This window comes from Bombus impatiens, unplaced genomic scaffold (assembly GCF_000188095.3).
Source record: "Bombus impatiens unplaced genomic scaffold, BIMP_2.2 scf_0311, whole genome shotgun sequence".
Taxonomy (NCBI): Eukaryota; Metazoa; Arthropoda; class Insecta; order Hymenoptera; family Apidae; genus Bombus; species Bombus impatiens.
The window spans coordinates 586,983-609,604 of record NT_176730.1 but is presented as its reverse complement, the minus strand read 5'-3'; the positions used below and the strand labels follow the sequence as shown (position 1 = coordinate 609,604).

The 22,622-nt window shown below is 38.4% G+C and overlaps 1 protein-coding gene across 6 annotated transcripts in view; it reads left to right on the top strand.

The window, feature by feature from the left end:
• LOC100741302 (fasciclin-2) overlaps positions 1-22,622 on the top strand; it is a 173,113-nt gene that overhangs the window by 129,691 nt on the left and 20,800 nt on the right. Inside the window, exons 1-8 of one of the 6 annotated variants that reach the window (XM_024367186.2) lie at positions 5,531-5,639; positions 9,696-9,861; positions 11,409-11,432; positions 16,116-16,282; positions 16,921-17,186; positions 17,875-18,934; positions 19,566-20,018; positions 21,186-22,200. In XM_024367186.2, the coding sequence (XP_024222954.1) occupies positions 5,549-5,639; positions 9,696-9,861; positions 11,409-11,432; positions 16,116-16,282; positions 16,921-17,186; positions 17,875-18,934; positions 19,566-20,018; positions 21,186-21,298 (2,340 nt within the window). In that variant the 5' untranslated portion in view covers positions 5,531-5,548 and the 3' untranslated portion in view covers positions 21,299-22,200. Of the gene's footprint in view, positions 1-5,521; positions 5,640-9,695; positions 9,862-11,408; positions 11,433-16,115; positions 16,283-16,920; positions 17,187-17,874; positions 18,935-19,565; positions 20,019-21,185; positions 22,201-22,622 lie in introns of those variants that run through there. The other 5 variants (XM_024367180.2, XM_024367184.2, XM_024367183.2 and 2 more) reach the window with 5 other exon arrangements.

Genomic DNA, 22,622 nt, shown 5'->3' with positions numbered 1-22,622 from the left:
GAAACTTAAAGCGAATATACCTTACAAAAAAGAGGTTCGTATAATATCGAGTTACTTCCAGACTTACCTACCTGTGTCTTCTACCATTATCGTAGTTTGTATTCCCTTGCGTATATTTTTATCACTATAATCAATTTTTAATGAATTTTCAATTTACGTAACATATGTGTAAAAGACCTCGAATAAATTTCGTGCTTTGAAGATGTACATTTAGATTCTCATGGTATGTACGTGTCAAGTGGTTAACTCAACATTTTCCAAACCACTCTTTGTTTTTAAATAAAAATAGTCGCCAAAGAGTAAACAAAATAAATTGAAAATCAAATAAAAATTCAAAGAAACATAGAGAGACATAGGGGTTTGCCGATATAAAAGTGTACAAGGGTGTCCAATGTCGATAAACAGGCAGCGATATTCGACTGACAAATAAACTTTGTGAAGTTCGAAACTCGGACTCGTTGCAACGCGCCAGTAGGGAGACGAATTTCCAATCGCGCGACGAGTACAATTTTGGATTTCAAGGTTCTCGCGTTTCTCAAATCTCGAGTTTCCATCGTGCGTTTCTCCCTATCTCCCTTTTCCTCCATCAGAACTTTACACACAATACACGGTCCATTTCCATGCTCCATCCGGATCAAAACTAACAATCGCCGGTAGTAAACGCAACTTCCGGGCAGAATCTTGGCAACTTGGTCTGACAAGTTTGCGCGAAGTAGCTAGCTCCGAAAATTTCGTAAACCCTCGTGAGGATTCTCTCCCTTCTTCCCTCCCCTCCCCCTCTCTCTCTCTCGTTTTTCACCCTTACCCGGCCAATTCGATATCAGAATTTGATCAAATCCTCCCTCCTCTTCCAATTCGGTCACCCTCTGTTTCCAGACCCTCGGCAGATCGAATTCTTCCAGCTCGTGTGACATGTCGCCGAGTTTACTCGGCTCTAACTCCCGCTGCGTCGTGCGTACAGGGTGCCAGCGTAAGTAACGAAGCTGGGTTAGCTGGGTTCTAAGGTAGTAGTTTCCTGGGCTACACGTCCATTCGGTTGATAGGTTGGTAGGAGACGCACAGAGGGTGTTTGACGCGTGGGTGAAGGTAACAGGCAGCTAGAACTAGATGGAGAGGAAATCTTGGAATATACGTATACATGTACGTGGATGCATTTGGGAATAGAGAGGGTGGTGGGTTCATTGAATGGCCCCTCGGGTGACTATGCCAACAAACCCTAACTAACGTAAATAAGATGTCCTAGGAGGGTGGTGTTGTCTCTCTGTTTCTATCTTCTTATGGTTCTCTCTATTTGACCTCGTTCCTTTATCTTTTTCTAGCGTATCGATTCTTAATTTGGGTTAGGTTTCACTTTTTTCCCTTTTCTGATCTTCCTTATCCCTCAGTTGTTTCCCTTTTTTCAATTTATTCTCCATGTTCTTTTAACATAACCTTTTTTGGCTTCACTCTCTGCGGCATAAACCTTCTTCGTTCATTTTTATTCTCATCCTTTCTATTCCCTGAGTTTGTCCCATCATCTTTCTCTCTTTCACCATCCTTGTTTTCCTTTTATTTTTCATACGCATCTTCCGCCTCGAGTCACCTTCCTCTGGATATCAATTTTCATTCGAAGAAAAATGTCTACCTTTCTCTGACGCAGACCTTGATCTACTTTCCTTTCTCTTCTGAGCTTACTTCACCTTCTCTTCCTTTCTTCCTGACCCTTAAACATTCTCCCCTCCCTACTCCCCTTTCCTCTTCCTTTAATCTCCCTCTTTCGCAAACCTTCTTACCTTATATTTCTCTCTCTTCCCTTCTCATCGCCAACCATATCCCTCTGTCACGCTGCTTCCTGGTCCATTTTCGTGTACCTTCTTTTCCGACCCCTGACTGATTCTCAGGGTCGTTCTCTTACCCTCGAAGACGATTCTGATGAAGCCCCGGGCCAATTACCGGATTTCTTCGCAAAAACTTCGAAGGGAATTGCACGGACCAAGGCGGATGGACGTCGTGCTTCGTCAGAGACGACGAATTCAGGGGCTCCGAGAGTCAGACAACGGCGTCCTATTGTAAATACACTCTGGGTAGGTTTACGAATGATATCGGGATGAATCAGACGAATTTGTAAAACGATCATAGGATGCATAAGAGTGGATTTTTTGGATAGCTTTGTGTACGATAGTCGTTGAATGGTCGACGAATGAGTTTCGTATAACATCATAATGATCGAGGGCGCTACGATGAGTGGGCGGTTTCCCCAGCTATCTTCCGTTGACCTGTTATATGACGTAATAGTCGACGTGTTTCGCAGAGTCATAAATTATGGCGCAGTTTTTGGGGCCGACGACGTCCATTGTGACCAACGAAATATTGCCGCTACGGCGAGATATTAATGGTGTGTGATACATCGACAGAAAACAAAGTGGGAGAATTAAAAATGGTTATGGAAGTGGTGGATCTGTGATTTTTTTCGTTATTCTATTTATGGCCTGGGTATTTAAGTGTCTTTAAGAGAGAAAAATAATCGAACAGGATCGATCATTTTTGCATACACAATCACATTTTCTGTTCTATATAAGGTGGCAACTTTTAAATTCAATGTACGAATTATTCACATATTTTATTTTATTACGCATACATGCTCTGTTTTATTTGCTTTTTCAAGTAAATTTATATCGTTGTCGCTGTCTGAAGTATTTCAAATATATCGATCGTCATATCTAAACTGTAAATGTTTATGCAATTTTAGATCTTTACGCTAGAGAAACAAGATAATTGAACCTAGATGGGCTGTATGTATTTTGGATGCTTTAAACCGACAAATTACAAAATACTATTAAGAAAAATAAATACAATCTCTTCTTCGTGTCTTGTGATTCCAAACACGTAAATACAATTTTCTGCTCCTGTACAACTCGTATTTATATTACTAAACTGCACCTACAGAACGGATTAGCTATATCTGAACTCGAACAGAAAATCCTGATTCCTTATACAAACAATTAAGATTTAACGATAATTAATATCGTTTATAGCAAAACTCATCAAGACTCGCCGTAGTTCCAACCGGAAATTTCGTTAAATCACGAGATAATGGAGCAACGATAATGGCCATTCGGAGGTAGGCAAGCATCCGGGGCGATCATTACCACGAGCATCTCATTTATATAATCGAACGTCTGCTCTTCCAGCATCTTATTATTCATGTACCAACTATGTAAGAAGACGAGAACCTTTCCATTTTCTCTCCCTTTGTGTCACGCGTTTTACTACTCCTCCTTTTGACCAAGCGATCCGGAAATGATGAATTCGCCAACCTTATCACGACCATGTGCCGTTGTTTCCCTAAACGACTTCAACAAATAAGCTGTCTCGAACCAGGCTATTTCCCTCTCACGGGGTTCGTAATCCTTGTTTCGAAGCCAAAATCTGTCTCTCCCTCTTCGTCGATCGCTGAACTTCTTATCGCGAAACGAGAAGACCATAAGACCGAAAATTGGACTTTCCGTTTGAATCATCCTTCCCGTAAGCCCGAGAACGTTCCCCGTATTACGTACCGTTTAGTTTACTCGTTAACTACCTGACTTGCCTTGCGTCAACTCTTCCCATGATATTTTGAACCTGATGTTCCATTGAAAACGTGTAGCATTAAATAATAATAAGAAATAGAAGATCGAATATTAAAAAATATATTTTTCGGTGTTTCATATGTGTTATCGGAGCTTTCTTTTATTTTATTACGACAGCTTTCAACGTGATTCTTCCGATCCGATCTCTTCTTCTCTTCAATTTTTACTCTTCTTTGTTTTAAGAAATCGACAATAACGAAACAGAGACGCGTATACACTAGATTTTAGAGAGACAGAAGAAAGAAGTTGTACACGAACTTTCTAAACTGCAACCTATGAAACCCGACAGACTTTTTGAGTAAACGTGCGTCTTCCGAGACAGTTCATAATAGACACGGAAACTGAAAATCTCTATCTGCTACTAATAAAAATAACGCTATTTAGAATAATCTAATTTACAAGTAAGAGCGTCAGACATCAATCACGACCCATAAAAGTCTATCAAAACGTCGCCTAAAACGTCTTGTTCCTCTAACCTTGCTATTTTTCACGTTGCATCAAGACAATCGTCCAACATCGATCTACTACGCCGTAAAAAGTATCTCGGAAGCGTTCTTCCGCTACGTAACGCCCCCCAATTTTTGTCATCCCTTAATCCACCCCCAAGCACTTCGCGAAAACGCGTCGTGAAAGTTCGATACTTTGATAACGAGAGTCCGGGCCAAGTCTCGATTCGACGCATCTTCCACCTTAATTAAAGAAGTTTCTCTCTGAAAATGCCATTCCAGTGGCGTCCGACGACGGTATTTCCGCGTCCTTGACCCTACCACAGACCGGAAATTATATACATGTGCAACTGGCTTGCTTGCCCTCATCTCGTCTCACGAAACGTTTTCGCTTCCAGTTGGTCTCGCAAACGATGTTGTTGTTCCTCTTTCATCGAATTAATTGCCGTACCGTCGTATTCAATGTGCGAATATCTCGCCGCAAAATGGCTGTCCCACGAGCAAACAATGCTGTAAAGCGAGAACGACATCTTTTTTTAACAAGTCGTTTCATTTGACACAGTTTCAATTTTCGTAACGCGCGCCGGTTACGTCAACCGCGAATTCGCATCACACGCAGCGAAATAGCCGGATGGCCGTGGCTTTTTCGGCGAATTGCTATGCCAACGTTGTTGATTGTTATGAGAATCAATTGTTCGGAACAGCGGTTGTTCTTCTTTGTCAATTTCACATGGATTACGCGTTTATGGATTTGCTTGTTTTTTCATACAACATCAAACCGTTGGACAATGTTGTTTTAGATGGTTAGTTTTAATCGACGATTGAAATCAATTGCTGGGTTACAGGTGATGCAAGAGGGTTGATGTTCAGCATTGTAACACGTTAAACTAAACCTAATGTAAAAGTCTCTTATAAATCTTACACAAGACATGCATTTTTCAAAGCAAATTCGAAGATTCATCTCGTTATTTCTCTATAGTTTCCATCGATAACTTGTTAAATTAACAATTTATATAAATCTCGTATAAAGTTACAAACCTAACACACATTTTTCCAAGCGTATTCTCGCATTATTCATAATTTTAATTACAAGCCTATTAAATTAACACCGGCTGATCCAAAAGTTCCGTACGAGTGTTACGTGAAAGTAAAAACCTGAAATTTACTCCTTAAAGCAACTTGGAAGATTTCTAACGCAAGTTGCAAGATTCCTCTGGCAAATTGTTGTCGATCCTTCCGTAGACACGCGTAAAGGTTTAGTCGGCTAGCGGCAGGAGAACACATGCCTCTCGGAACGTTTCCTAGTTAGACCAATTCCGTACTTTCGCTCGTCACGATTAATTAGCTTAATTCTGGCTTCCTGTTGTGCGTACCGGCGGGGCACCCAAGGATGGTTGCGTGTTACGCCGGCATAACCAGCCGCATTCCGGTGTCATAGTTGACGCACGTATGTTGTCGTAAAAGCACTCGTGGCATCCGCCAAGCGTCGCGAGGATGGGTGCCGCCGAGACGTCGATCTGCATTTCCGTGCTGTGCTTATACGTCCTCAGGGCTACACCACCACCACGTGCTTCCAATCGTATGGGTAAGAAGGTTGGATCAACCGTTGCATTCATTCAGATCGTCTGCAGTAATGGACTAACGAGAAGGATGACCCAATTGGTCGGATTTAATGTTGTTCCTCGGTGGTTTTATTTTATAGTTATTTTATTTATAAATCTATCATTTCATTCGTGTTACACGCGTTTTCTAGTGCAAGATATTTAAACGTAGTAAAATTTATTAGAATTTTACAATTGATGAAACGAGTAGATAATTCATTACTTTGCCGATTAACAAACTAATTTGGTAAGTTATTAGTATAATCGCAATTTAGTTATAATTAATATGATCTCCTTATAACTTTTGCAGGTACTAAACACATACAATTAACAGTTGATTGTTTCTTTCATACTTTCTTTGAACAGATCTTACAGTAGCATATATGTAACAACTTCACCTAAATATCGTGTCATCGTTTACTTTACGCATCGTCTCTTTTAAAACCACTCGGAAGCGAATGCAAGTTCCAATGAAGATATATCAACCAGTTAACCGAATGTGACGAGTATACACGTCGAACAGAAACTTTATTTCGGTGTGTTTGACACACATGTAATTGTCGTCGCTTGTATTTAGTTAAACACTTGACGATGGGACACCACGAGAGATTTCTAAAACTAAATTCCATAGTTAACTGGTTAAATAATACGCACGCCGATCTTCAGCGATCTGGATCTCGCGAAAGTTCCGGCACATGCCTCGAGCTTTTTAACACATCGTCAGCCCTTCTACCAGACAGTTCACTAGTTTGCCAAATCCGTGGTCAGATATTTCTAGAAAACGCTTATCGCTTTTCGCGTACCTCATGGGACATCGTGAGCTGCCGAGTATTTCCGACTAATCAGCTCCATACACGCGATCCTCTACGGTAGACAAGGACAATAGAAAGTGTCTCTTATTGTTAGAACCGCGCTAATCCTGAAGAGTATCACCGCTCAAAACAGTCATCGAGCCTAAACCTGATAACATTTCTGGTTGCGACTATCTGCAATACAATACTCTTGGAAATGGATCAACCATACGTCGACCTTGACGCGTGCATCTCCTCTATAAAGGAGTCGATTGTAACAGATATATTGGCATCGTGGAAACCGACCATGAGCTTGTTTCTTTTTCTAAATCCTAGAAATGTCTAAGTTCCTAAGCCTAACTTAACCCTTTTTCTACGTGCGGCAAAACTTCACAGACGCCCCGCACCCTCTGGGAGAAGGGCGACGGATGATACCGGATTAACCTAACCCTAAGCTAAACCTAACCCTAACCTAAACCTAACCACGTAGATCCCATGTCTCGTTCGAGTAACTCGTGGACGTTGGTGCTGTGCCACGAATAACTCGAATCGTTATGATTAGAGGTATACGAGTTGAAAACAGTTATGACTCACAATAATGCATTGTGGCAAGAGTGTATGTCGTGTAACTACGTCGTGAGTCAGAGACAATTTTCTACAACCCCTGTAGGTACACGTAATCCGCTTTCCCTCTTTGTATTATGTTACTTGTTCTACGATTGTTTCCCTTGAATTACTTCCGCGTATTTTTTCTACCTCTTGAAATAATAAATCTAATAGAAGACGTACTGGAGAGCGAACTCTCGTTTCACTATAATAGTACAGAGTGGAGAACTTTAATCGAAAGAATGAAAATGTTCTGCTACCAAGTTCAACTGAACTTAGTTTGCAATTCTCGGGCTGTAGATTAGGAAAATTTCATATTTTTGTAAATATCACTAAAGAGTAGAAGTTCGTTCTATGTAGTGAATATTATAATAATAGTTTTACTCGGAATATTTTACCTATATCGTACCAAAAATAGCAAATTTAATTACCACAATTATTACAATATTATATTACCAATACTAATTACCAAAATTAGTTTTAAGTTATATTTAACTATAAATATCCGCGGGTAATTATTAATTCGTAGTAATTGTTACTCAAGATAAAAATTAACAATTTTTCAATTGGTTAAATCTACGAGTACAAGCCTTTCCCTGTTTAAACAATCGTTACTTTGTGTACGATATTATCGTCAGCCTGCGGTTGCGTATATACTTGTGACAAATTAAAGCTTCATTCACACTAGCGATGGCGGTACGGTCAGATCACGTTAAGTCATAGTTACCGATCAAAATCGCCTACATGTAATCCAATGAGAGCACACAATAGGCGATTCGGTTAAGTCAAATAGAAACCTGTTAGCCGTGGCTAGCGATCAAGACCGCGGTCAATAGCGGGGAAGGAATATGGAGGATGAGCGTTTAATCGAATCTGTACGAAATTACAGCGAACCATATATATGATTTCAGTCGCAAGAAATACAGTGATATATCTGACAAAACGAAATTTTGGATCGAAACAGAGACGATATAACATTATAAAATGAAAGACAGTGCAACGAGATTTTATCGTTTCCGATCGTTTAGTGTGAATGCCTCGGTAAAATCTCAGATTTTGATCAACTTGAAAGAAACTGAAAATCCTAGATTCAACTGTTAATGTGAATCAGACTTTAGAATACTGTCGAGACAATTTCTCCATGTCCGTAGGCAAACTGGGTTATGTACATCCAAGTTTAATCCTTTTTACTATCATGAGATTCTAAAATATCAGAAGAAATTGTGAGATACTCAAAAAATCTCATTATAAATCTTATTATCTTAATTTATTGAAAATCCATTTTAAAATATAAGATATTTCCTTAAAATATAAGATTTTTCCTTTTAATATTCTTATATGGTATAGGTTGGTACTTTTTAGAAATCGGTATATACATGTTATGGAAATTATTTGTTAAACGTCCCTTCTTTTGTGAATGAAAATAATATTTGAAAAAGGAAATGCGTCGTGTGACTTCAGATGGTATTACAGAAAGCAGAGTTGATGGACGACATTTTTTCACCATACAATGTGTGTATGGTGTATTCTAGAAAAGAGTCGTAAACCACAGACAATTTTTTTCCACCCCCGTGATTGCTCTTTGTTCCGTGTTCGCCGTTATTCTCTCTGTTTGCGCACATTTTTCTGTGTCAATTTGCGCCACTTTTTACCCGTTCTCGCCCACTGTTGCTCCCTGTGTTTGCTTCAAGATATGGTAGAAGTTACCGCAATATGTTTCAACAAGCGTTTTATATTCCTAAAGAGATTGCAGACACGTGGTATCGTTATAGATTTTAAATTAAGTATATTTTTCGTTGCAACGTAGCAATCATATTCTTAACATTTCCTTAGAAGGTAAAATTCTTCTCTTCAGCAGATATTTTATTTTCCAAGTAATATTTAAATTTAATATAATTATATTTTATTTTATTTTATCATATGGATAATTTTGTCATGATTCTATCACCGAGAAATTTATTTATATCGGCCATAAGCTCTTGGTCTTCTTAAAATGAAAACTTACGGTCGAATCGCACATAATAAACGAACAATCGATCAATTTTCCTCCCTCGACAGCAACATAAGATTCGCTAACTCACTAAAACTAGTAAAAAACTATATTCAGATAGTTATTTATATTGCGTATACTATAAATAAACATGCTATTACGTATATAGATACAAATAAACCTCAATATAAAATTTCACGTGCAAACAATTTCTCCCACTTGCAGCCCATCCCTTTAAATTTCGTTACACCCAAGGAACTCAGCTTCGTTGTCTCATAAAAAATAGGCAATTTCACACCAAGGCACGGCACGATATCGAAAACGCGTCGTAAACACGCAGAGCGCCAGGAAAATAACACCACGTAATTATCAAGCGGATTCAAGCGTGCGTTAGTCGAAGCGCGTTTAAAGATGTCTGGAAAAATCGGTGCCGATTTCCCGGAACGAGATGTAATCGGGTCATTATTATAGAATTACATGCAATTACCCGGCGCCGATTAATGCAGCGTACTCAGATCGCGTCAAGAAATTCCCCGCTCCTTTTCTGCTTAAAATTATACAAGTTCCATGTCTTTCCCTTTGAATGAAACCTCGCGTTAACGATCCATTTTGTGTCAGTCTAACGAGCGGCCGCATCTCGATTTTGCCTGCAGCTTACGCGAAAGAACCTTCCTTGGAGATTATGCCAAGCGGGGATACACAGACGAGGCCAATCGGCTCCAGCATCATCCTGACGTGCAAACCGAAAGTCGACGACACCAAGCTGATCAAGGACATGCAATGGATCGACCCCCAGGATCACGTGATCGAATCACTCAAGTACGTACAATAAACGTTATAGATATATCCATACAGGACCTAATTTTTGGAACATACGTTGGCTCCTTGCCATTGTATATGCAATGCAGTATATTCTCGTCTGGAAAGGGTTGTAACAGCGATAATTTGTGTAATGGTGATTGCGACGATTGTAGAAAGTTTATGGGGAATTTAAGAGGGTTAATTTTACGAGAGTACATTTTGAGAACAAATTACGCGCTTTTAACATCTATTGGACATAGCTTCATTGTGCTTCAAATTGGGGATAGTTTTAAGTATTGCGGATAGATCGAGTTTTGCGACTGGTAAATCGATGTAGATTTTTGATATTTCTAGATCTAAATTCGCTTCGAAACGTTTACTTCGTCTGAATGGACGAGACAGGAATAGAGTGACGGTAGAAAATTGTCTTCCAGATACAATTTAATCTCGTGAAGATCGTAGAATTTAATTGGAGTGAAACGAAATGTAGGACGTCTTTTTTAAATTTTGCTTCTTGAGCTATCGTTCGTTTAATTATGAAAAATCAGCTGCTGGAATAATAACGAGAATGAAAAATAATTCTACGGAGAGAAATTCAGCCAATTCCGAGGAATTTTAATTCGATTTATAAGTGTTTTTAAGTAAATTTAAAGGGAATTGATAAATAAATACTGGTAAATTAATATAGTCTGAGTATCTTTTTAACGTAGACTCAATTCTAGCTATTCGTTCAATTTAAACGAAAATATGACAGGAATATTTGTTTAAAATGATATAATACGAGCCACTTCGTTCCTCCGAAGTAACTGAAAAGGATTACGTGCAATTTCGTAGGTGTAATGAATATTAAGACCTTCTGTAAACATCGACGCTTGACGTGCAATCATAACTCAAGCGGGATGTTGTGAGGCTGGAAAATAGAAAGAACAGTAGAAAGCGTTGTTACAACGCAAACAAACGTTTGTCAAGTCAGACGAGAATATACGAGCAAGGGAAGTTCACGCTTCCTAGCTTTTTTCGACAATAACAGAGCAGCCTTTAGCAGATAATTGGAAGAAGAGTATAATGGATGTGGTGTAATTTATGCAGATTCAAATATTACGAGTTTTCGTCAAAATTTCTGTCGAATATATAAAACCAAATGTTTTTCTCCTCCTCTTTTTGTATGAGATTTTGTGAGAAAATTGATAAAAGTAAAAAAATGTATTCTTTCTAAATTATAATCATATAGAAATATTAACATGATATCTTTATTTTTTTTACGAATGAATACAACGCTGAAAATACTTTATTGATAAAATTATCTAATCTTTTTCACAAATTTTTTGTAATCTTTATCATATTGAAATTGCTACTATAAGAAAACATACACGAATAAATATATAAAACATGTATAAATAGAGATATAGATTTAAAAAAATTACACCTCACCCAATATACACGTCCAACTAACGCAACTCACATTTTTTTCCCATTTTTTTCTCTATGAGGATAACACACGAATAGAAACATCATCGACACATTGCACTAATTAAACGAATTTCTGTCACTTATTTTGCACACAGACTCGTCGTTTTACCGATGGAAAGGCGAGTATACAAAACTCCATTCAAAACTTTTACACCCCGTAGTGTCATTGCCAAGTTCCTCTCTGTTTTCCGATAATCGTCCCCCTTAAATAAATATTACATATATATATATATACACACACCAATATATAGATAGAATTTCCATTCACCGAAATTATTGTTAGAAAACGTCCACTTTCTTTGTACGAATACACAGCCTCACGAAAGTATTTCAACGCTGAAAGGGTTCCGACTTGATTAATATTCATAATCACGATGTCGTCTCTCATAACAGTGCCAATGTAAAATGTTTCATATAACGTAAAGAATAAGCGCGTAAAACTTTCCTACGATAATTATACAAATACTTTCATGAGTCGATTCATGCAAATACCTGATAGATACCATCGAGCAACGTGCACACACATCATGCAACCATCAACCCTGTACTTCACTCACCCCATGACTGATTTACGTCTACTACAGCCCCTCTATGGAGCTCTTAATTGCTGCAGGTCAGCCCGCGAGCTAAGCGTTGCTCATTAAGCCGTTCGAGAAAAGTTTCCGCCTTCCGTGGCCAAACTAACTTGTATTTGAATAGTTAAACAGAGCCAAACCCACTGCCTCTGTGCCACGTGTACCGTGTGCTACTCGTTGATATAAGAAAACCCATAGCCCTGCTATTTGGAAGTTAAATAAGACGGCGTTCGCCAGACGTCATTCAATGATAACAACGGCCACCTGAGCAATTATATGCTTCCACCAGAGATGGATGCTGTTCGTGGAAGCAAAAGGGAAATTTCGCCGAATAAATTAAAATTATCGAACCATTTGAAATGATATTCTACCGCATGCTTGAAATCAATTCGATACTCAAGGCCAATTTCCTCTTTTATTTTATGGATATAGTGAGGATAATAATAGGGAAGTTGACATGTTATTTTTTTACTACAGCATTATTTATTTATAGCGTAATCGTGTGTATTTTAGATTAGGATTGAGTAAAGTAATCGGAATTTTTTAAACTTATTTTTACTGTACGTTATTATGCCATAAAAATAAAATGTCAACTTTTATAGCACCCTTTCTCGTCACATTCTCCCACTACTCGATAATGTAGAAAGGGTGGACTGGAAGAAGAGAGAAATGTCAAGTTGTGGCATTTCTCAGAAAATGAAAACTTATTTTTCAATATATGTATAATGTCACAGCTTGCTATTTTCTCATACATCAAAATGAAACATCATTCTATTCTGCATCGTTTTCAACTTTTACCTGTGACTACAGGTAATAGTACATTAAATTCTAAAAAATGAAAGGTATTCATTTTTTATATACGCCTCAGTTTTTTATAATTACCGTAAAAATCATAAAATTTAACTCGCAATGCCACAATTCTTATAATAAAAATTCCAAAGAATTATTTTATAAGCTACGATGTGGTTCTTTCTTCTTCCACTAGCCCTCGCTATATATTAGGTCGTCCGAGAAGTTTCTTTCGTTTTGTAAGGAAATAGTATATGCACAACATTTTTCGTTTTATATTATTTTATCGAATTACGTATGATCCATTTTCACAACGTTCGACAGATTAAGTTTCATATTTGTACAAAGGTGCGTCGTCGTAAAAGACGTGTCTGTAAAAGAAAGACACTTTTCGAACAATCTAATATTATCCACGAAATAGAAAGGGAAAGTGGCCTTGGGCATCCAATTAATTTGAAACGTGTAATAACAGTAGTACGTAATAATATCACAGGGGCTTGGAAAAGTACACTTGCCTGGTACTCAGCTCGCACAGCACTGGATCAACGAAACCATTCATCGTGTATTATACATTTGTGTACCCATTCGTTGATCGCGTGTAATCGCGTCTTCCGTGCGATCCTACGCGTTTACTGACGAACGTCGAGGATCTATCCTTCCATGGCTAAATAATGTATCGCGGCGTGCGTCTTGCAAATATTGAACCCCGCGATCAAACAATCCAACGAGCGTTAACCTCGGTAACTGATTCGTCGGATCGCGTGTTTGCTCGATTACGCGGACCCCGAGCGATTTGCATAATTATGTCCGCTCGTCGCGGCGAGTAATGGCCGATAAATTCAGCGCGGGACGCGTGTACCCGCTCGAGAACCGTTTCATTAATCGTACTTACTGCCCGTGTTCGCCGATTAGGCAAGAAGAAAGGGTATTATTGCATTATCGTTCGGCTAACGCTGCTATCTCCCCTGCATCGTCGCGTAATACACCGCAGCTCGAAAGTTCCTGGACACTTGCTCTTTTTTCACGCAATTAGCGATTTAGTCAGGAAATTGTAGAAAGATGGCGGAAGAATTATACGAATATTATGGAAATATTTAAGATAGCTTTATATTGTATTTTATCGTAGATCGTTGATGTTGATACGAATTCTTATTTTTCGCGAATGCAATTAAAGAAACGGAACTCGAGCAAAGGTTCGTGTAATGAGAAGTTATATGTACTTTGGTTAGTTTCTATATTTCGTATGTTATATGTGCATTTTTATACCTTCAAATTTTTCATAAATTCTTAATTTACAGTAATAAACACTGTAGCCACTAACTTAGAAGCAGCACTATACATACGTACACATTCTCCTCTGTTTTCACCCATTTCCTGTCTTTCGTTTATTTTCTCTCTCAGTTTCCCGATTCCACGTGCCACTTCTCAGTGTACCGTAATCGTCCGTGAAATGTTCTCTTTTTGGTGAACTCCGCTTAAGGTGATCTCATGGATGTTCGTAGAAATAGGGGTTGAGAAAAGGTTGAAGTTGAGTAATCGGGATACGTGGCTGCTTGTTACAGGCTGTTACTACTTGCGGTCGAAGGTGATGTTGGATTGTTACGTGGGTGAAGGCTTAACGAATGTTTGTTTAGTGGAGAAATATATATTGTACTGACAGAAAATTTGCAAACAGTATAGCTCATGTAGAATTGGCTATGTCCAAAGTAAACCAACCATCTTTTATGCTACTAGATATTGTTACAAGCCTTTAAATTTATCCCAAAAATCTTTAAATACAATTTTTATTATTTTTATTACCAACGTGATCCTATTGTTCGAAACGATGTTTTAGAAATATCAATCATATTCGATATTCCACATACAAGACGTACTCTTTCGTGGAACCTTAATTTGATAGAAAATATGTCTACAGAGAAATTTTGTTTAAAATATAAAATGTACCCTACCTAATAAATGACTGACTATTAATCAACTAACATAAACGATTCTAACAACAAAGAAACGAACTAACGACCAACTTCAACGCAGACCCAGCTAGTACCATAACCCTCTATCACACGTGAACCTAACAACCGGTCGAACCGGGGATCAACATCATCGTTATTTGTATCTGTACGTTCCTCTCGCTGTGAGATCACCAATCTCTGAAACTCGCATTTCCTAATCGAAAGGATTCATTAAAGCGTGTATCTGTAGTGAGCTAACCATTCGAATTCGTATCGGAGCTATTCATTACGACACGATTCAACGTCTCTCCCTTACCAGAACCTTATCTTCGAGCCAGTACTCTGTCATGCAGTGTTGTTAAATTGTGTGAATCCATGTGAATGCGTCTCGTTTGTACCAGTTTCCCAGGTCATGCACAACACGAAAGACGACGAAATTGCTAGCTGTCCGCGTTCACCAGTTTAGGATCCAGGTAGAACCAATCTTCCGTCTCTGAGAGAGGTCTTGGTTCGATCTGGCTCTTACGTCGAATTAAGGTCGATCGATTTGCGAACCGGCTGATCCTTCGAAACCAGCCCATCGATCCGAATTCGACGCGGCACTCTGCTCTCACCGCGTGTACAGCCCCGCCTCGTAACGATATTTCACCGATATCGGCTCGGTGTTTCGCGTTAGAATACGGATTAGATGTTTTGCCAACGATTTATGAGCTTCACGATGCGTCTCGGATATTTCGGACGATCTGATTCGGGAGATATTCGGTGGTACAAAGTGTTACATTGAGAGTTTCGTTTCTTTCCTTTGTTTTAACCACTTAACGCTCGAATCTTGCATTTAAAATGTTGCTTTATAGATTTTATAATTTCTCAGCGATAAAGCGAAGATTAGGTGGAAAGAGCTTTTATTCTTAAACTAGCTGAAAGATTGATAAGTTAAAATAAGTGAGATTGGCAATGAAATTAGTTAAAAAATGAATTCGTTTGTATAGATTGATAAAGTAACAAGTAATAAACAAAATTCAAAAACAAAAGTATCCACCTTTCCTAAAAGAATTATTCGACGTGTTCCAACTATTTTTACACGAAGAATCAACCCTTTTGTCTTATATCGCAATTTGTTATAATATATATAACTTGAGCGTTAAGTGGTTAATATTTATTCTTCCTTCGCTCTCATAGTGACTCTTTCTAATAATAAGTAGTGTTAACCTTTTAATGTTTAAATAATAAAACATAACTATTTTATGGAAAAAAATAACAATGTTAAAAAAGCACGTGTGAAATGTATGTCGTAATTAATAGAATATCGATCTCTGAATTTACTCGTGAAACACTGAGCCAATTCTTCTATTCACTCTGCAACATTTCACCTGAACATATCACTCATCGTCATCGCCATTATCGTTATAGAATATTATCGTCACTAGAATGGTTGTGTAACGTATAAAAAGTTGATGTAATAATAGTGATTTTTAATTATCCCGTATAGCACCCCGGGTCATTCGCAGCCACCGATGTACACGGAATTGCTCCAGGACAATAGTTTGTCTTTGTTCTTCAACTCTCTGCAAGAACAACAGGCTGGGAAATACACGTGCAAGGCCACTTACGCGAATTCGATTCAGCTGGAGAAGTCTGTGACGATCGATACCATAGGTGAGCAAAAGATTTAAAGAAAGTTCAGTCTTAGAGGGAAAAATTTCAAATTCAAGTTCTTGCCATTTTAATTTCCTCGTTTGAAATATTTCATGGCGTTTCGAGAAAAGGCATTAAATAAATCCACTCAAAGGAAGTTTCAACAGAACCGAATTAAAAGTTGTATTTTTATATCTCAAATATTTAAGCTTGCAGACTTGGAATTTGGAACACTAAAAGTTTCCATTTGACTTTAATTAAATTTTCGCTTAACTCGTAGTGTGGGAAACATTGAAATTTTTCTCGATTCAATTTCTCGAATTCTACAAACGTTCCAGCTATAAAAATCCCAGAGGTTGTCAGATGTAAAAATCAAATCCAGACAAAAATCTCGTTTGCAAACTTTATTTTTCTTTATCCGTGTTGTTTCACAAGTTTCCCTCGCAAAAAGTAGTACAACAATTTACATATTTCACAAATGCAAACAATCCTTTGTATAACATTTCCTGGGATCTGTTTACAGACAAACGAAAAATGTTCGCCAGAAGTCTGTGTAAACGTTTAAAAAAATTCTGTAGAACGAAATTTCCAAGCTTTAGTCTCGATAAATAAAGAAGCAGTGTACACAAAAGTATCAAAGAGTAATTACTGTTTCGTAGTTGCGATCACTTGGGACAATGCACCGCCCAATCAATATCCTATTCTGGGAGAAGACTACGCTATTCAGTGTAAAGTGCGGGCAAGGCCTTCACCCTCGGTCGACTGGCTGTACAACGGCGAATTAATTAAGACGAACGACCACTACATTATAGACACGTATGCTCTGAAGATCAAGAACGTTCAAGAATCCGACGACGGTATCTACACTTGCCGTGCTTACGTATTGACCACTGGAGAGCTGAGGGAACGACCTATTCGCGTCGAGGTGGGTATACATTTATCAGTTTTATTCCTGGACTGCTGATATTTATGCAAATTATATTTTGAAATTAAATAAGACCTCCTATAGCGCGATAAAAATATTTTATTTACAAATGTTTCTATGATATCATTTCTTTTAAAAGCATTTCGTTTACACTGGTATTTTCCAAATCGAGTTATACGAGAGCAAATGACAATTTTTTTAACGATATTACGCTACACACAGCATCGCGTTATATAAGGGTCTACTGTGTTGTAATTAGAGATTAATTTGATACCTTTCCGACAATGCCGTACAAACTAAATAAAAAATCAAAAATCCTCGTTTACACGTATCATATGCATGAACGTCGAGAACACAACAGAATCACGTGACAAGCTCAAATTTAAAGAAAAAATCATATCAAAAATCCACGCTCGATATCGAGCACCTCTAAAGAGCAAGCTAAGGTACCGCCCAATTATGATAAGTAAATAATACGGCAAACAGAAGCTGCTACACGTTCCAGGTAAAGTCAAATATCAGACAGAATTTCGTCCATCCATTCCCCTCTAGTTTGTATACCCACCGCGTTGCACATAGTTCCATCCCCCTTGGAAGATTCGGCCGGAGTGGCTGCGCCAATTATTCCCAATCCCAGCCATAATGCCGCCACAGCTATCACGGAACAGGTTTGCATTTCATTTAACAGGTCCACATACGGCCGACGGTGGAGGAGTTCCCCGCCCCGGTGGATGTGATCGAAGGGGAAGACGCAAGCATACGATGCAAAGCTCATGGCAAACCGCCGCCAAAATTCACTTGGGTGAAATCGCTCACGCACCAGAATCTTTCGAACGCCAATCGCTTTGGAGTGGACTCTGATACGGGAATATTAACCATCACGAACGTGAATCGCGAAGATGCAGGGGAGTATCAATGCACGGCGATAAATTTAGCCGGTGAAGCGAACACGAATATCAGAGTGAACGTGATCGTGAAGCCAAAGATCATGGAGTTCTTGAACAGTACCGTGGTACAGGATAACGAGGCGAATCTTGTCTGCAAGGCCTTTGGCAAACCTCCACCCCAAGTCACCTTTAGGAAGCTGACCGATGAGAAACCGTACGTGAAAGGGACGCAACTAGACGACGATAGAATCATGCTAACGAACAGTGCCGATGACACGAACGGCGAAACGATCGGTACATTAACGATCAATAAATCGCTCAGATCAAACGATGGACTCTATGAATGTATCGCCGAGAACGCAGGAGGCGAAGCGCGTAGAAACGGTCATTTAACTGTCGAATTTCCGCCATCGTTTGCTTCCATGCAGAATACAAGCTCTTGGTCGTGGGAGCAGAGACCTGTGAACATCAGTTGCATCGCCGAGAGCATACCGAACGCTACCATTCGCTGGACCATGTACGGTGATCAGAAAATCGACAATGACAACATGATCAAGCAGCTGGGCAACGGTCCTCTGTCTACCCTGATGATTGTCCCGCTGGACAAGCGGTATTACACCACTTACAAGTGCATCGCGTCTAACAAGCATGGCACGCGGGAACGCAATATCGAATTGAGAGAGGCCACGAAGCCGGCAGAAGTGTTGCAGGCGAAAATGTCTGAAATTACCGCCACTACGATTAAATTCGATCTCGTGCTACCTAGCAGCAATCCTGAACTCCCTGCGAAGATGATTACCGTGCAGTATAAGGAGGATGGGCAGACCTGGATGATGGCGAAAAACAAAACGTGGTCTACTAGTGAGTAGAGTTGATTTTGGAGCTACCAAAATTTCTTTCTACCATCTAATGGATAGTTATGATTATTTATTAACCATGATTGATCCTTATCCATCTGTTTGAATTCTTCATCCCTTTCTTTATTCGTTATAGCTTTTCTCTTGCCATTCATGGAGTAATCGTTCACCTATCAGATGTACTGTTAAACACACTTTGACCGCGACAATTCCTACGTGAATTCCATCCAAATTAATTATGTATACCTTCCTTTTATTTATCTAGTGAATAATTCTCCAATTTGATAGATATGTACACTATGAAAGATCAATGTCACGGTATCAATCCGTGGACTAATTATTTTCTTTCTATTTATTTCTTATTTATAATCTTAATTATAATCTTTTCTTATTTATTTATCAAGTCAAAGATATTTCCACAATTGCAACTTTTATATACTTAAATCATTATACAAAAAGCCTCCATCTAAACTAATTATCCTTTTTATATTTGTTATTTAAATTTCCTCTTATCACCCAATAATCTTCCTAATCATATATCAAATGCACTGCCAAAAACATTTCCACAATGACAGCTCTTGCACTTATTGTTAGCTAACTCTCTCTAAACTAGTTATCCCTTTCATTGTTTGCAGATTCATCCTACGTCCTGGAAGATCTGAAACCACAGACTTCGTACGAGTTCCGATTCGCAGCTAGAAACGTGGTCGGCCTTGGTAACTGGGGAGCGTACCATCGCGAAATTACGCCCGGAAGGACGTTCCCGAACGAACCAAAGATAATGATGCCTAGCGCAGAGTACGATGTGTCCAGGTTCAACAATCAATACGAGCTAACTTGGTTGGCGCCAGCCGATAACGGCGAGCCGATTGACATGTACCAGATCAAATACTGTCAAATAAAACGCGTTTCTGGCGAATGGGAGGTGTTGGAGAATACCTGTCGAACAGAAGACATCAAGACACAAGGAAGGCTGAAACACTGGATCAAGAACCTATACTCCGACACGTTCTACAAAGTGGAGCTGAAGGCGCACAACATAATGGGTTTCAGTAAGCCAGGCTCTGGGAAGTTTAAGACCGCCAGAGGTAAGTTTCTATCTTTTAACTCTCCTTTCTTTTTTTCTATCTTCTCTTTACACCTTTTTTCTTACACCGATTTTAACCATACAGTAGCTCGCCAAAGTATTCGAATACTTGTCAGAACTTTCCGTGAATGAATGTTTAACCTTTCAGAGGCTAAACCGATCAACGTTACTTTTCATCTACTGTTTGATTTTATTGTACAAGAACGCGATTAATATTTTATTTTCCAGAAATTTAATTCGTTCATTCGTTGAGGCTTGATGACTTAAATAATGATCAATTCTAAGGTAAATTTTAAAAACTCGTCTGGTATATCATTATTTCTTTGTAATTATACCGATACTTAGTGGAATGATAGATGTATCACGTTTTGCAGAAACGACAAGTCAAATAATCAATTATCCATTAATTTTGTACTCTACAAATGTTCTACTATATATGCCACATATGTTTGCAATTTTCAGATTATTTTCAAATTTGATATCAATATAATCACGACTATCGTGCCTTATTATAACGTTAATAAAATCTTTTTAACGTTTTATATTTTATGGTAAGTATTGGAATACTTTGGCGAGCCGCTGTGTCCTCGAAACGTGTTCGTTTCATTCGCCATTTTCTTCATCTTCAGATATATATTTACATCGGTATTTCATTAGCGCCCTTTTTATATACATCAAGTCGTAATTTCTCTTTAAAATTATTACATTATATATATATGTGCACGAGGCTATTGCACCGATTGATATGTCGTCCTTTTTTTTTCATTTTTTTACTTTCAACCCGACGAGAGAGACCGTTTACAAATCACTTCGCCTCTGTTTTTATTTTATTCACTCAAGGAGGAGGGAAAAGGGTCATTGAGGTATTTCGATACATCGTCGTTGCGTTCCTTTTTCTTTTTTTTTTTTTATAATACTATTTGTAATTAGAGAAATATTTTTTATACGTAAAAGTATCCTTTTTAATTGGTTGAACATGAACGAAGTGTCCTCAGTCCCCTTGACCCTTGTAGAAAAGCGACTTTAGATGAACTGTCCGGTAGCCATTCGATATATGGGCACCTTAGGCATATTAGATATTCTTCCCTTCCTTTAAAAAAAAAAAAAAACATAATCAAGACACAACGAAAACAAACGATCCTTCTACAAGTCACTTTTTATCATTCAGAACCTACGGGCCCCAATGTGGACTACAATATAGTTACTTCCGCTGGAGATACTCGCAAGCTCACCGTGACCGCCATTGCCACAGCAATAACGATTCTATTTCTAGCTATCTAAAAGAAACAAAAAAAAAAAAGAAGAAAGAAAAAGTAAACGAAACAAACATAAAATAAAAATGCAGAAAATATTAAAAGAGATCAACGTCATGAACGGTCGCTGTTCACGCTCTAATCTTTCCAATTTATAGTGTACACGTTTTAAAAAAGTGGTATGCGAATACGAACGTACGAATGTTGCTATATAATACCACAGAGAGAGAGAGAGAGAGAGAGAGGGAGAGAGAGAGCGAGAGAGAGAGAGAGAGAGTACAACCAGAGACACAAAACACAATGGAGAAAAGAAATTCTCGTGTAATACGTTCCGTGTTCGTCAAGTTTTCACTTTTTACTCTATAAACGTGTTTCTGCCGCGTGTTTCATTTGTCGAACGCGCGTGAAGTTCGCAAACATATATCGCAACTATCACACAAACCAAACACGAACTACACACACATACGCATGCACACACACACACACACACACACACACACACACACACACGATTAACGATTATTGTAAAGTGAGTCTCTTATTGTTAGACCGGTGCACAACATTCCAACGTAGAAACGTTAGCGAATAAGTGGGATTCGATGATGTTCGCTGTGTTGATAAAGAGTGGAGGAAACGAGAAATGAAAATGGTCGTAATCCATTGTAAATTAGTAGCGCGTCTTAACGGTATACTTGTTCGTATGCTCGCGTCGTTATCTTTTTTTTTTTTTTTTTTTTTTATAGCGAATGTACGGTTTCGTGTTTTAGTATTATTTCCAGGCAAAATTTTATTGTTTCGAGGATTCGCACGTGATTGAAGGTTTAATATAATGTAGATTGGTGATCGGATCGGGACAGCATTCGGGTGGAATATTATAAATTGTGAATATTCGCGAATTATTCAGAGTAAATTGCAGAATAGCGTTGTGTGTCCAGCTCGAAAATCAATTTATTCAAAGGATAATATCACGATCATCGATGCATTAGATGTATCGTTGTGTGCATCGTGAATCGATTTTAACATAACGTTAAATTAAGGGGCTGAGACACGTATTGCCTTAAATTGCCAAATGCTTAGTGTTAAAACGCGCAAGGTACTACATTGAAGACAAAAATGTTCATCACATTGTGTAGGAGTGTTCGTACAATTGAATTTTCGACTTTTCGATCGTCGAAAGGGAATAAGAACGAATATATATGTATTAGGTTGCTTCGTAAATTCTGGCTCGTGAGAGTCAATTTTCTACAAATTTACACGACATATTTATATGCGTTATGCCTCTTTTATAAAAATCTTGGAATCTGTCATTTAAGAAAGGACTCGTTATATATCTTATGGCCTGGAAATTATTT